Raw genomic sequence first — 16,218 nt, 5'->3', positions numbered from 1 at the left:
AGCGTGGCAGGGCTGGCAAATTGCCACGGGCCCCAACCCAAGAGGGCCGCGAGCTCAATAGTATTTTTTACATTGTACCTGAGTATTTTATTTTATTTGAAAATTATATTTTCTAAGTTCTGCTTAAAATCCAAAGTGAGACAACTAAAGACCATAATACAATTTCAAGTTAAACGTTAAGCATTTTAACCAAACTAAACAATAGGATGTTGATTAATTTTCATCATCAGCCGAAGTAGTACTCACATATACACACTAAAAATACACGCGCGTAGGGCTGATGACCAGGTAGAGGATTCTAGAAGAGGAAACATCTAGACATTTGGACAAGGCAACAGAGAGTATAAATGCAGCGAAAGCTGAGTAGTCAGTATTCATTTTGATTTAAGCACGCTATTGGTTGTGAAGTATAAGTGTTATGAAAGTAGTCTAATAAAGATCATTTTGCAATACAGAATATTGGAGTTATTTATTCAACAGTTTAGCGATTCGAACGTTAACAGAAGGGTTGGAATAAGCGGAATTTCGCTAAATTCGTTACAATATCGTTTTTGCTTTAAAAATTCATTTTGTTGAAGTCCAAAAAGCGCTAACGCAAAAATTCTGCTAGAAATTTGTCTAGAAGGATTGGAAAGGTATCGACATGAATTTGAAAATTTAAGCGAATAGTGTAGCAGAAAAATGGTCCATCAGCCCTGCATTTTCTAAAACTCGCCAGAGGATGGTAAAACGCCATTTTGATTAGTTTTGCGAAGATGAGCGTCTCCAAGATCCGGAAATTTTGTGCAAAGTGAACATATTTTAACGAGTATTGTACATCATTATAAACCAACTAAAATCGCGCAATGAATGAAATTGTATCAAATTCCAGTTTTTTGCAGCCTTCCCCTATTAAAAAAGCTTTAGAATTTGTTGGGATATATTAAAAACGACATATCTGAATCACTTGCCAGAGATTTTCTCAGTTTTCGACCCACTTTCAGAGACGAAATAGAAATATCGTCGTGTATGAGAGACCTCGCTGACTTATTAATAATAAAAAATCATTTTATGTCTTGTAGTTTTCCTGAATTACTGTTATTTCTTACAATTTAAGTTCAGAAAATTACAATTCATGTTCAGGAAAATACAACTAAAGTTCAGAAAATTATAAGTAGGGTGCCATTTTTCAAAATTTATTCCAATTCATACTACGTAATGTAATACCTATATATTCAGCCCTATTCTTGAATCCATCGTAGAAAATCTACGAATACAACCCTCCGCTACGAATACGAAGAATTTGCTATCACTGAACTCATGTCAAAAAAGTGCTGCCAACATAAAATGTCAAATTTTGGTTATTCGAAGTCAGCTGAGCGATGGTAAATAAAAAGTTTCAATTTAAATTTTAGTTTAAAATTGCATTATATCATTTAAAAAAAAAGTTCATTGCTTAAAATGGATTCCATATCATTTGCAGCTTTGTTAGAATAAAAGAAGTAAGGACGGAACTTCATACCTTTCATGAATGGGGCTGAACAGTAAACTTATCCCGTTCGTAATCTCCGAATAATCGGATGTATAAGATAAGAAATATCTAGTGAACAGATCTACATACCTAAACGATTTTTAAGATAAATATAAAATAAAAAATAGGTAGGTACTTTGTGTGAGGATGCAAAGTTTCAGGTTTTTTGTGGTCTGCGTGTAAAAACTATGACTACGAATCACGTATTTCAACAATATATGACGTAAACGTAACTATTTGATGAAATGTTTTGAATTTTGAAGCTTCTAGCCGTAAAAAAGGGGCAAAAAAATACAGTTTATATGGGGTATATAAAATATGTACCACTGATCTCTATGATTTTATATATGCTATATACGTAAGCATTTGGTGAAATTTGATGCTTCTAGCTGTTAAAACGGGGCAGAAATTGCGCAAAGTTTCTTATCTGAACAATCGGTTATATGAGATATATACTATATATACCACCGATCTCAATGATTTTTTCAGACAACAATATGTACTATACACGTAAGCATTTGGTGAAATTTGAAGCTTCTAGCTGTTAAAATGGGGAAGAAATTGCGCAAAGTTTCTTATCTGAACAATCGGTTGTATGAGATATATACTATATATATAACCGATCTCCATGATTTTTTCAGACAACAATATATGCTATTTACGTAAGCAATCGGTGAAATTTGAAGCTTATAGCTGTTAAAATGGGGTAGAAATTGCGAAAAGTTTCTTATCTGAACAATCGGTTGTATGAGATATACTATATATACAACCGATCTCTATGATTTTTTCAGACAACAATATATGCTATATACGTAAGCAATCGGTGAAATTTGAAGCTTATAGCTGTTAAAATGGGGTAGAAATTGCGAAAAGTTTCTTATCTGAACAATCGGTTGTATGAGATATATACTATATATACAACCGATCTCTATGATTTTTTCAGACAACAGTATATGCTATATAGGTAAGTATTCGGTGAAATTTGAAGCTTCTAGCTGTTAAAATGGGGCTGAAATTTGCGAAAATATATATATATATATATTATATATATATACTATATACCACCATATATATACTATATATACCACCGATATTTATGATTTTTTCAGACAACAATATATGCTATATACGTAAGCATTCGTTGAAATTTGAAGCCTCTAGCTCTTAAAATAGGGCAGTAATTACGAAAAGTTCCTTATCTGAACAATCGGTTGTGGGAGATATATACTATATACGACCGATCTCATCAATTTTTTCAGGCAACAATATGTGCAATATACGAAAGTATATGGTGAAGTTTGAAGCTTCAATCTGTTAAATTGGGTAAGATATTACAAAAATCCTCTTTTTATGAAAAATCGGTTGTATGGAGGATATATGCTATAGTGGTCCGATCCGGTCGGTTCCGACAAATGTCTAATCGGACACCCAAATACACCCGCTCACCAAATTTTATCAAGATATCTCAAAAATTGAGGGACTAGTTTGCATACAAACAGACAGACGGACAGACGGACATGGCTAAATCAACTCAGCTCTTCAACCTGATTATTTCGGTATACTTAATGGTGAGTCTATCTATTTTCCTTTAAGGACTAACAATTTTCGGTTTCGTGACGAAATTAATATACCATTTCATTTTCATGAAAGGTATAATGAGCAAGAAAGGCGTGATTTAAAAATTGCGAGGAGTCTTGAAATTAGAAGAGGCTATGTGAGTGAAAGGATCCGTGTTTTAATGAACTTTTTAAGGTTTTAAAAAATTAAGTTTTATAAAAACTTTCCGCTTAAACAAGACTGCGTTTACCTACGTGCTCGGTGTAATAAATGAAGGAAGTACACCGTTCGGTGGGTCATCTTCAATGAGTCCTATAATACGCTTAGCATCGGTATTACGTTTTTTTGCGGAAGGTAGCTATCAGTACGGAGTTGGAAAAGTTTTTGACTCTCCGATGTGTCAGACCACATTTCCAAAGTTTTGAAAGATGCCTTACTAATTTTCCAAACGCGGATATATCCACAATTGATACACTTAGATATGACCAACGAAGAGAAACGTAGCGTAAAAAGGGAGTTCTACGAAAAATATAGGTTTCAGGATGTAATCATGTTTTATAGTTTTTGTAATAATTGTCATTATTATAAGACGCTTAAAAATTAAAATAAATATTTTAGTAATTTAATTTAATTCTTTTAAGCCTTCTTCCAAATCTGTGAAGCTATGTTGCCGATATGCATACATGCATACATATTACAAAAGCATTACTTTTTTCCAGGTAGTTGCATCTTTTGTTGGTGGCGCAAGACTATTTAGCTCCTTTGCAATGTTTTCCCAAAATTTGTTAATCTCGTCCTTTGGGCACTTTTTAAAACCTTGCGCCATTTCAGGTTACTGCTGCAATAGGTCAAATAAGCGGGAACATTGTTGGCGAGTGGTAACAATTTTTGACCTATTATAACAATAGATTGTAATTTAATTAGTATAAATACAACTTGTAATAATACACTTACATTTTATTTGTTTAATATCCCTTTTTATTCTCATTTTTTAATGATTTTACTTTTTCCCGCAAACTGATACGTGTCGTAGAAAATTTGTACGAAACTCTACGATTTGACAGTTCGAGTGTGTTCAGTGAAGGCTTTCTACGAATTTCGAACTTACGATGGATTCAGTGAACGTACTTTCGTAGAATTTACGAAAATCGAGTATACGATGGATTCAAGAATAGGGCTGATTATTTGCGGAAGTGTTGATGCTTCGTTGACAATGGTGACTCGGATAAAGCGTCCCCAAGGCGTGTACATCCCGAGCTAAGGATAACTCTTTGCAACAAGTGCAAGAGGACGCTCCGGCCTTGAAAGTACTTCAGTCGACACCACAGTTTGGAAGCAACGGAAGGCGGCGACCTCCACAGAGTTGCGAGAGGCAGGTGGAGGTAGACTTTATCTAGACCTTCATATACTTTTATCAAACTATTAGCGCTAACATTTACCATCTTACATACTTTTATTTCCACTGCATGAAAGAAAAAATTCCTGACAAACTTTCTGAACTTATATTGTTATTTTCTGAACTTGAAATGTAGTTTTTTGAATTTAAATTGGAATTTCTGAACTTCAATTGTTACTTTCTGAATTTGAATTGTAAATTACTGAATTTTAATTGGAATTTCTGGACTTGAATTGCAATTGAACTGAACTTAAACTGAAAAAGGTGTAGTGCTGAACTAAAATTGATAAAAACTTACTTAAGAAATTCTATGATACAAGATAGGTCATGTAACTTGGCTATTCTGTCTATTGAAAATTTTATAGCCCGATCTTTAAACTTTGATAATGTTATGACACTTTTGCGGAACAGAAATTTCGAAAAAAATATATTTCTTAATAAATATCTTATTGAAATTATTGTTATTTTTATTTCATTCCAAATGCATTCAGGTTTCCGTATTGGGCTAGCATGGACTTCAGACCATTCTCTATTACCTAAGAGAGGAGGCCTATGGCCATTAATTGCACATATACAACGTGTAATTGTTATTAAAATTAAACTGACGATTTTCATTGATAGGGCCACATCAAATGAATTTCCCACGGGCCCCAGATGGTATAGTTACTTCATTGTCGTCAACCTTTTGAATAAAAATTTCACTGTCATATTGCTTACAAATAAATATATATATGGATGTGTATCTAAAATTTACAACTAGCGGGCCGATTCTGAGCGTTACCGGTAAAATAGTACCCAGAACATTATGTAACCGCAAATCGTTACCAGTTCTTTTATTCGCGATTCTGGCCAAAGTAGTAACGCTGTCATCACCGAAAAACTTACAAATGTCCGTGGTGAAATTTAAAAGTTGGTTTTCTTCGCTTTACCCATGGCGGAACGATACAAAGTGGCAGCATGCGACAGCTGATTATATACTTTTTTATTTGATTTGATACATCAACTTCCGGCGCAGTACGATTTTGACATTCGGCCATCGAATTTACAAAAACAAAGTACATAGAATTTTTATTTATGTTTGTAGGTATGTCACCATGCTGCCACCTTGTATGGTTCCGCCATGGCTTTACCGAAAATGTGTGACTCGTAGATACGAGGCTAACGAATAAACGAGACGATGTGTATATACGTACATACATGCATAAAATTTTACATAGCTATATTGTAATTTATTCTGTGAAAGTACATAATGTAAACAAATATATAATATATAGCAAGAGGCAACACTTTTTTACTATTATATTTACTTATTTGCGCTTACAATTCTTTATTTTTCAGTTTTGCCTTTTTCTAAACAACAGCTGTTGTGTGGTTATTTCGTGTAACCACCTACTTTTGTGGGTAAAAAATTATCCGGCTACTTCCCTACAAGAAACGCTGACAGTTTTACTAATATACTCACACTTGTAATTAACAATGCTGATCCTGCGAAGACGTAAACATTGATACTCAAATTTATGTATGTTCCTTTGTTCGTTCACGCAGGTCCGCATGTTCCCGACGACAGCCTATAATCATGAAAAAGGACTCAAACTGGGGAAGCTTCGGACACCTGGTACAGAACAAGAGAACATACAACAGATACCATTATGCATGTGAGACAGATACATAATTCTCAACGGAATTTTATGTATGCGAGAACAGTTTATCCGATTTAATCATGTTGTCACTACTGACTGTCATATGACAATCAAATGATTATCACGGTTGTTTTGTTATTTTTTAAATTCCGCCATTTTCAACCGACGAAAACCATATAAAAAATAAGTTTAAAAAATGAAAAAGAGAGCATTTCAAAGCTCCATGCTAAAAGAAAAAAATCGAAAATAATATTAAAAAATACCAAAAGCTCCAAAAATAATAGTGGTTAGTGGTGATTCATTTTTAAATGTGTTTCCGCATGAGGAAAGCGCTCTTCTGTTGTTTCGTTATTTTCAGAATTTAAATTGAACATTCTGAACTCGAATTCTTATAACACTATTTATTCTAACAAATCAGAAACACGTATGCTTTTATCACGTACAAAATTAAAAAAAAAAGCAAAAAGCATTGTTTCATTTTTGGCGGAATACAACCTGATATCTACAGTAAACTATCATTTATGAAACTTTTTGATAGTTAAGAGTGTCAGCACTGATCCAGGAAAAGGAATGAGAGTGAGCAGTACGGCTATATACTTAATCAGTAGGCCATGTTGGTGTAAAAGAAGGAGACAAAAGCTCACACGTACACAGTTGTTTACATCACATTTGCGCAAGACCCCTTAAGTTTGTGATAGAAAGTTTGTATGAGGCGCTGATCGTTAGGTTGACATTGCTGACAATCAGATGATAGTCATATGATAGTCAGTATTCTTGTAGGGTTTCGCGGGTAGAATACCAAAATGGTGTAAAAGTTGCCACATGATTTCGTTACCGTGGTGAAGAATGTTGTTACCACACTAGAATCGGGGCGTAAATATCTACAACATATCCACGCCCACGAATTTTTTACTACACGACAGAAAACAAATGTACAATGTATCTTATAATTTTTTCAAGTTATTTTAATTGTTCTCAAATATTGATTGCATGATTGGAAAATGTAACGGTACACGTAGTATTGTATTGTCCTATTATTATTTACGTTAGTCGTCATAAATCTCTCTTAATATGTTCATCATACGACGCGGCATTCAAGTCAAGTTGTTGATCGGGAGTTATTTATCGTATTAAATATTTGTTCGGTCAGATAGCTAAGAAAAGCAATGAGATTAAGAGTGGAGTTTACTTTGTTGTCGTAAAATGTGTCTTCTTATTGAAATTTTACTTATTTAATGTAAACTGGAAACCGTTAATACTACTACATATTTACTTAGTAATTGAACTGCAATGTGAAGAAAAACAAAAGAAATCAAGAAGTTGTGAAATCTTCGATTGAACTTTATTTATTGGCTATTATCAGTTGCAGTGTAGAAGTAAATCTTTATTTACAGGGTGCGCTTAATGGAAGAGAGGAGTGGCTGAGTGAATGATAAAAAAAGAATCATTGAACAAGGAAAAAAAGAACAATTCATTTTTGTTAAGACTTAAGAAATTTCACAAATATTTTTATATAAAAAAAGTTCCAAATTTTATAAAAAGCATTAAAAAACCGCGCCAAATTTGGTTGATTAAATATTTTAGATGGGGTTTTTCTACCAGAAATCGATAGAGCAATTTTTAGAAACTGACTACTGAAGTATTAAGAAACGTTAACAATGAATTTTCCCATTGTAACTTGTAACCCGTAATATAATACTTGTAAATACCCTTAATGGCGACACTCCGAGTGTATTTCTCTCAAGAAAAGCTTCTCAGTGCAAACTCGTCTGCCTTGCAGATGCCGTTCGGAAATTGGAAGAGAAGCTTGGCCTAAGTTCTCTTCGTACACTGAAATCGATTCTGTTGTTCTTGACTTAACGGAGATTCGGTGAAATTGATCGAATTATGGTTAATTCGACCGAGTTCTTTGTCAAGCGAACAAATTAGTTTAGTCATTTCAACAGAAGAGAAATTGTCGCTCTTAAGTTAACAAAATTCTGTAAAATTTACAGATTCCTAATCAATCTAACTGATTTTTTTGTTAACACAACTGATCTCACTGGTCATTTCAACAGCCAATACAGTCAATACATGAGCAAATTTCAAAGAGAATTTTACGCTCACTGCGCTCTCTACTTTGTACTTATGTATGCTGTGTACTATATGTATGTACATATTTACGTATGTATATGGCGGAACCGTGGTGTGATGGTAGCGGGCTCCGCCTACCACACCGAAGACCCTGGGTTCACACCCCGGGCAAAGCAACATAAAAATTTTAGAAATAAGGTTTTTCAATTAGAAGACAATTTTCCTAAGCGGGGTCGCCCTTCGGCACTGTTCGGAAAGCACCCCGAGTGTATTTCTGCTATGAAAAGATCTCAGTGAAAACTCATCTGCCTTGCAAATGCCGCAACATAGGTACTTTCGTACAAAGCTATCGCAACAGCTTTTTTTGTTCATTTGACTAATAAAACGATCAATTACGAATCAACGATTTGTGCGCAGTTGATTCAATATCTTGTTGCAATGGATAAAAACTGACAAGACATTTCGGTTGAATTGACCCGTATTTCGGTTTATTTTACCAGTCTTTTTTTTCAGTGTAGGTATATTACACCTTGTATTTATTTACATATTTTAAATGGCTTTTATAATTCTGTTATTGGATCAAGTTTTACTCCTTTGAAATGAAACCTGACATGAAGCTATAAAAATGATGCTTATGGGGTAAATTTTCCAAAGTCTACCAATCATTTTACATTTCCAATTACTATGGGACTTTGAAGAATTGTCTGATTTATACAACATGAATTTCAAGACTCTATAGTTACATGAATCGATTCTATGCTCAGGAGTAGGGAAGTCAACGCAACTTTAAGACTCAGTTTATAAAATGGCTAGTACAGGCACACCTCACGGCGGTATGCTCTTACCTCTTCTTTATAAAATGAAACTCTGGAAATCTAAATTACTGCCAAAGATTAGCGAGCTCATGGGTACGGAACTTTGCGGTACCGTGCAAAACGGGCCCAAAAAACCGACCTTGTCTTATTCATAAGAAACACAAAAATCGCACCCTTAATTTACCGAGGCTAAACGGCACAACGATAAATCTCTAGTCTGAAGGTAAATATTTTTACATGATAGTCGACTCCGAATTATGCTTGAAAAGAAACGTTGAGATGAGTGAGCAGCGTACCTAAGGAAGTGTTAAACGTAATTCTTACTTGATACCTTTAGAAGTGTTCGTGCAAGATCATGTGGAAATCAATCGAATACGGCCACGCGACAGCATTAGATGACACAACAAGGGTCCGACACCGGTCATATCACAGCGGTTTTTGACATTTAGAGAATATAAGATGTCCTTCAAAAGAGCAACGGGAGGGAGGCATAGACAGTGGTAGGGCATTACAATCTACATAGACGGCTTGCAAATGTAAAAGCGGAATAGAACTGGAACATACATAAAGCATATCCAGTTAAATCAGTCTTACCAACTTCCAGCCTTAAGCAATGTTTTATAGGCGGAGGTCTAATCCATAGAGAAAGCAGCCAGACTGCTCCAGGATAGTATGGTCGCACACATCAATGTAACGATCTTTATTGACAGCCATGCTGCGTTGAAGGCATTTTAATCCAATGTGATAAAGTCCGATATCGTGCAGAGGTGTTGAGCCTCGCTGGCGTCTATAAGGTATCTAAATGTCTCCCTTTGCTGGGTCCCACAGCACAGCGATATTGGGGAATGAATTTGCAGATAAGAAGGCTAGCAAAGGTTCCGAAAGGGACATAAGTGAGGCAGACTGCTTCGTATGTCCGCCGATGAGTTATAGCCTAAAAAAATAATCAAGGAATATGAGATTAGAGCAACGGAATCCCTGGGGACCAACCGGACGATTGCACCAATGCTCCGTCGGTGGCGTTACCACCAAGCTCCCTCTGCAGAGAAGTTCGGGGTGAGGAGGAAGATTATGTGCTGCCACCTCCCACTAACTAAGACCATGCACAAGGGGCAAACCTAACTTCATATTGAAAGTTTTTCAACTATTGAAATTTAGCTTATATTCAAAAAAGGAAGACTTAATAACAACGGCTTGCCAAAATACAGAGCCTTAAGATTTTATATTTTTCTCATACGTTCTACACAATGACCGATTTTTTATTATATTCAATTTTATTTATAAATATACTTAGTAAGTGCTTTCCGTGGCACTTATTTTACCTTTTTTACTATAGCAACGAAAGTATCGAAAATATTGTACATTTGAGAAAATTTTCCCCTTCTTTTCAACCAATTGCGCACCCTGTAAATCTTACGAAAGTTAGCAGTATATTAGCGTTATTTTAAAAGAATTCCTGTAATTTCACACAGATAGTTCAGTGAAAGAAGTTGTCAGCTCCGGACCTATCCCAATAAAGTAAGCTTACTAAAGTTTTATAAAAAAGTGAAAAAATAAAAAAACAAATAAAAATGAATGTGATGGTTCCCATTTTTTTGGTTTTAATAATTTGTGCAATGATTTTTTCAACTCGAGCTGATGAGCAAGAAAATGGTAATTTGTTAAACGAATTTTTATATAAAAAAATAAGATTCATCAAAAATATAAAAAAGTAAAAACTGGTTTTTTCCAACTACACTTTTTTATTGAGTCTTGTTCGTGAAAATCCTAGTTATCATGAAAATAATGCCATACGGGTAGTTTCTTATATCTGAGTGAAGTTCATATTTTAGAAATATTTCATATGTATATCCATGATATCTCATTTTCGATATTTTACATTTGCATTTTATATTACTTATTCCATATTTTAAATTCCATATTTAATTTTCCCATAATTTTTATTGTTTGAGTTTTTTTTGCTTTTGCTCCGGCTCTGAACATGAACAGAGCATAGAATAGAGCCGTAGCATAAAAAAGTGATACAAAGCTGTTTCTGCTGTTTAACGAGCTACGACGTGTTTCAGAGCGGAGCAAATAGCAGAATTGAAAGAAGAGCAAAACAAAAAATTGAATGCTTTTAGCTATGTTGGGCGTTGTTATGCAGAAACTTGTCCGTTAGTGTTAGTGTCCCGATGCAACAACAGTAACAACGAAAACAAGAAGCTACAACAACAACAGAGAGAGATAAAAGCGTTAAATGTTTTTTGGATTGCTCTCGCTCCACTACAAATAGCATTTCGTTTAGAGTTTTTATTCTTTTATTTGCTCCGCTCTAAAACACGACGTAGCTCGTAGCAGAGCATATGACATTTTATCACTTTTTTGTACTGTGGCTCAGCTCCATGCCCTATTCTTGTTCAGGGCCGGAGCAACGGCAGAGCACATTTTTAACTGAGATAGGGTGGTTATGAAAATAGTTCAAAGATAGGCCTTCTTTATTGGACTTGGCGATTTCGAGTTAGCCGAGATAGGACGGTATTCCACTAAGGTGTGGATTTATATATACATCTTTTAAAATAAAGCCGTTAAATGTAGTTTTAATGCAATAACTCTGCACAGAAAGCTTCGATTTGAACACGGGTTTAGCATTTTAAAACTTTACTATGTGAGTAGATTAATTTCGATATAATGTAAGGGATTCAATAGTAAAATTAAATAAAATAATTTAAAAAAAATGTTTAAGTTAAACGGTTTTATTGAAAACAATACTTACATGAAATAATAAAAATACGAAAAGCTAGAAAATAATTAGGTAGGTCTTAGGTACTAGTCATCACACTCCTTATCAATCTAGGACGTTGATCAGACAATTAAATAAAAGCGTTGGGCGCGTGAAATTTCTAAAAATGTGAGGCGTAGCATAACCTGATTAAGGTTCAGTTGGTTTTACTTATGACTATCAATAGAAATATGACGCGTCCAATGCTTTTATTTAATTGTCTGATCAACGCCCTAGATTGATAAGGAGTGTGATGACTAGTACCTAGGACCTACCTAATTATTTTCTAGCTTTTCGTATTATTATTATTTCATGCAAGTATTGTTTTCAATAAAACCGTTTAACTTAAACATTTTTTTTTAATTATTTTATTTTCAAGTTTTTAGTCTTTATTTAATTGCATATTATTTCTCATTCTATTTAGTTCATTTAGTGACTCATTATTACAAGGACTCTTTCCTGACAATTTGTTACAACCTAAGTCCTCAACACATACCTTCCAAAGACTTTACTCGACTCTGCGCCACGTATGCTTGTCACTCCTCCAACTCCAAAATATTTTGATGTCACTTCTACTGGACTGTATGCAATATTTGTTCCAAATATGAGCCAAATCGGGCATCATAGGTCGCTTTCTATTTATGTATGTATTATGTGTTCCAAATATGGACCAAATCAAATAGGACCACAAATACGATTTTTGTGAATGTCTCGATCCTTGCGCCACCTAGCGGCGATTTTTTTGATAGGTCGCTTTTTATTCTTGCATTTATTATGTGTTCCAAATATGAGCCAAATCGGACCACAAATACGATTTTTGTGAATATCTCGGTCCTTGCGCCACCTAGCGGCGATTTTTTTGCACAAGTCGCTTTTTATTCTTGCATTTATTATGTGTTCCAAATATGAGCCAAATCGGACCACAAATACGATTTTTGTGAATATCTCGATCCATGCGCCACCTAGCGGCGATCTTTTTTCACAGGTCGATTTTTATTCTTGCATGTATTATGTGTTCCAAATATGAGCCAAATCTGACCACAAATGCGAATTTTGCGAATATCTCGATTCATGCGCTACCTAGCGGCGATTTTTTTCACAGGTCGCTTTTTATTCTTGCATGTATTATGTGTTCCAAATATGAGCCAAATCGGACCACAAATACGATTTTTGTGAATATCTCAATCCATGCGCCACCTAGCGGCGATCTTTTTTCACAGGTCGATTTTTATTCTTGTATGTATTATGTGTTCCAAATATGAGCCAAATCGGACCACAAATGCGAATTTTGCGAATATCTCGATCCTTGCGCCACCTAGCGGCGATTTTTTCACAGGTCGATTTCTATTCTTGCATGTATCATGTGTTCCAAATATGAGCCAAATCGGACCACAAATGCGAATTTTGCGAATATCTCGATCCTTGCGCCACCTAGCGGCGATTTTTTTCTTATTATTGAATTGTCATCGGGTTCTGAACTATATTCCAAGTTTCAAGCTTGTAGCTTATCGGGAAGTTACTTAAATTTCAATTACAAGATTCGTTCACAACGGCCGTGCATGCAGGTGGGGGGTGTTAAGGAGAAGAACACAGAAGCCAAACATGGGTGGGAGAACCCACTTTGAAATGACGGAAGGCCAAAATTCAGGCGGGACAACGTTTGCTGGATGATCTATTCTATTCTTCTTGCTGCACATTTGATATTTCATACAGTTCACAACTCATATTTCATATTTTAAAATTCATATTGCACCTTTCAAAATAAGATCTCAGAGTTCTCAGTAATTATTTATCAGTGTTTAAGTGACTGTAAAGAATTGCATACCTTGGGCTGACGGCCAAAATTCTGGTAGCAAAGGTCAAAGGTCACGAACAAACAATGTCTAGGTAAGATCTCTTAGAATTATTTAAAAATCTGAGAAATAAGTTTCACAAAAAATTTCAGACAACAAGGAATATTTATTTTTATAATAAATATATGTAAGTACTTTGCTGGCAAATTTAACCGGTTAGATAAGTTTCTATACAAGAATTACATTCGCTGTGCTGAGCGCAGCATTAACGGTAATCCGAACTATATCTGGACCTTTATCAAATCCAAACGGTTTCGTTCTTTTATTCCCACGTCAGTTTTTCTCGACGATAAAACTGCTGAAGGGCCAAATGAGGTAGCTAATTTTTTGCTGATTTTTTTAAGTCCAACTTTTCTACTGATTAGAATTCCTATTCTGCAAACTTTTCTGCGAACTTTGGCTCATACCTAAATTTTGGTTCTCTTGTATTGTCTGTTGAGGACATAGAGATGGGTCTGACTTCACTGAAGCCCTCGTCTGAGACCGACGTTGATGGCCTATCGGCGATTTTGCTAAAGAAATGCCCAGATCTCATCGAACCTCTTAAAATAATGTTTAATTTAACTCTTTCATCAGGTACTTTCATTAATGATTGGAAATTAGCACACATAGTTCCGATTTTGAAATGTGGTAAAAAGAATGATGTTCGGAACTATAGACCCATCTCGAAGACGTCGTGTTGCTACCATTGATGGTGTGTTCTCACAATCTTTCATTGCTTCTTCTGGGGTACCGCAAGGGAGCATCTTAGGCCCTCTACTATTTTTTCTGTTCATCAATGACATTAGTAGCTGCTTTTCCTTCGCAAATTTTTTACTTTATGCCGATGACCTCAAAATATTCGCCAAAGTCCAAGATGCCTCTGATGAAGCAAAGCTTCAATGCGATATCAACGCTGTTCATTCAACGTGTCTTCGTTCTCGTCTCCCTTTTAACATAAAGAAATGTTTTAAAATGACATTTGCTAAAATTTTGCATTTTCGAAATACGTCCTACCACATTTCTAATACTGTCCTTCAGAATGTTGTCGAAGTAAAGAACCTAGGAGTTTTTATCGACCCGAAACTGTCTTTTAATAAACATGTTGATTTCATCATTGCGAAGGCCTACTCTGTTCTTGGCTTTTTTCGTCGAAACTGCACCAAGTTCTCAGAACCTTATACTCTTAAAATGTTGTATATAACTTTTGTTCGCTCACACCTTGAATATGCAGTTTTTTTCTGGAGGCCGTATAACCAGGTATCAATAAAAAGAATAGAACGTATTCAAAAGGTGTTCATTAATTTCGCTTTACGGTCCCTCAAATTTGATACTCCCTTTCCACCCTATGCATCCTGTATTATGCTACTTGAGCTACAATCTCTTGAAACCCGTAGGTCAATCTTATCTATGATTTTCATGTTTAATGTTATTCATGGTACCATAGATTGTCCTTATCTTATGGAAAGGATTACTTTTAATATTCCATGGCGAAATCTTCGCGTCACCTATCCTTTTTACGGGAAAAAAGTCAAAACTAAATTTGCCAGTAATGCTCCTCTTGCAAGATCTATGGACGAATTTAATATTCTATCTCAGAGTATTTCCCTTTATTTTTCCTTTGGAAAACAAGCTTTTTTGAATATTTTACTCTCTTATTTTAAGTAGGTATGTTTTATTTTGTAACCTACACCATTGTTATTAGTCTGTAAGAAAGGTTCTTTCATTGACAGTATTGAATAAATATATAAATATATATATATTTTTTATACTCAGCTGAGCAGACCTCACAGAGTATATGAATTTTGTTCGCATAATGGTAATCCGTAACGGCATAAACTAATGGAGATAGATATAGACCTCTACATATCAAAATGATCTGGGCGAAAAAAGAAATTCATATAACCATGTCCGTCCGTCCGTCCCTAAACACGATAATTTGAGTAAATTTTGAGGTATCTTAATTAAATTTGGTATGTAAGTTTCTGGGCACTAATCTCAGATCGCCATTTAAAATGAACGAAATCGGACTATAACCACGCCCACTTTTTTGATATCGAAAATTTCGAAAAACCGAAAAAGTGCGATAATTCATTACCAAAGACGGATAAAGCGATGAAACTTGGTAGGTGGGTTGATCTTATGACGCAGAATAGAAAATTAGTAAAATTTTGGTCAATGGGCGTGGCACCACCCACGTTTAAAAGAAGGTAATTTAAAAGTTTTGTAAACTATAATTTGGCAGTCGTTGAAGATATCGTGATGAAATTTGGCAGGAACGTTACTCCTACTACTATGCAAAATCGGATGACGAACACGCCCACAAAAGTTAAATTTTAAAAAAATTTGAATATTTTTACAGCATATAAGTAAATTATGTCAACATTCAACTCCAGTAATGATATGGTGCAACAAAATACAATAATAAAAGAAAATTTCAAAATTGGCGTGCCTCCGCCCTTTTTCATTTAACTTGTCTAGAATGCTGTTAATGCCATAAGTCGAACAACAATTTACCAATCCTTGTGGTAATAGGGTAGGGGCATAGATTCTATGACGATAACTGTTTTCTGTGAAAATGGGCGAAATCGGTTGAAGCCAAGCCCAGTTTTTAAACACAGTCGACCGTCTTTC

General features: G+C 34.9%; 1 protein-coding gene across 4 annotated transcripts in view; it reads left to right on the top strand.

The window, feature by feature from the left end:
- Positions 1-16,218, top strand: part of LOC137242853 (uncharacterized) — a 44,425-nt gene that overhangs the window by 18,523 nt on the left and 9,684 nt on the right. Inside the window, exons 1-2 of one of the 4 annotated variants that reach the window (XM_067770105.1) lie at positions 7,221-7,479; positions 10,464-10,644. The exons of 1 other annotated variant lie outside the window; for it this stretch is intronic. In XM_067770105.1, the coding sequence (XP_067626206.1) occupies positions 10,563-10,644 (82 nt within the window). In that variant the 5' untranslated portion in view covers positions 7,221-7,479; positions 10,464-10,562. Of the gene's footprint in view, positions 1-7,220; positions 7,499-10,453; positions 10,645-16,218 lie in introns of those variants that run through there. 2 more of the 4 variants (XM_067770106.1, XM_067770107.1) reach the window with 2 other exon arrangements.

This window comes from Eurosta solidaginis, chromosome 2, assembly GCF_040869045.1.
Source record: "Eurosta solidaginis isolate ZX-2024a chromosome 2, ASM4086904v1, whole genome shotgun sequence".
NCBI classification, from domain to species: Eukaryota; Metazoa; Arthropoda; class Insecta; order Diptera; family Tephritidae; genus Eurosta; species Eurosta solidaginis.
This window is presented reverse-complemented; position numbering and strand designations above follow the sequence as displayed.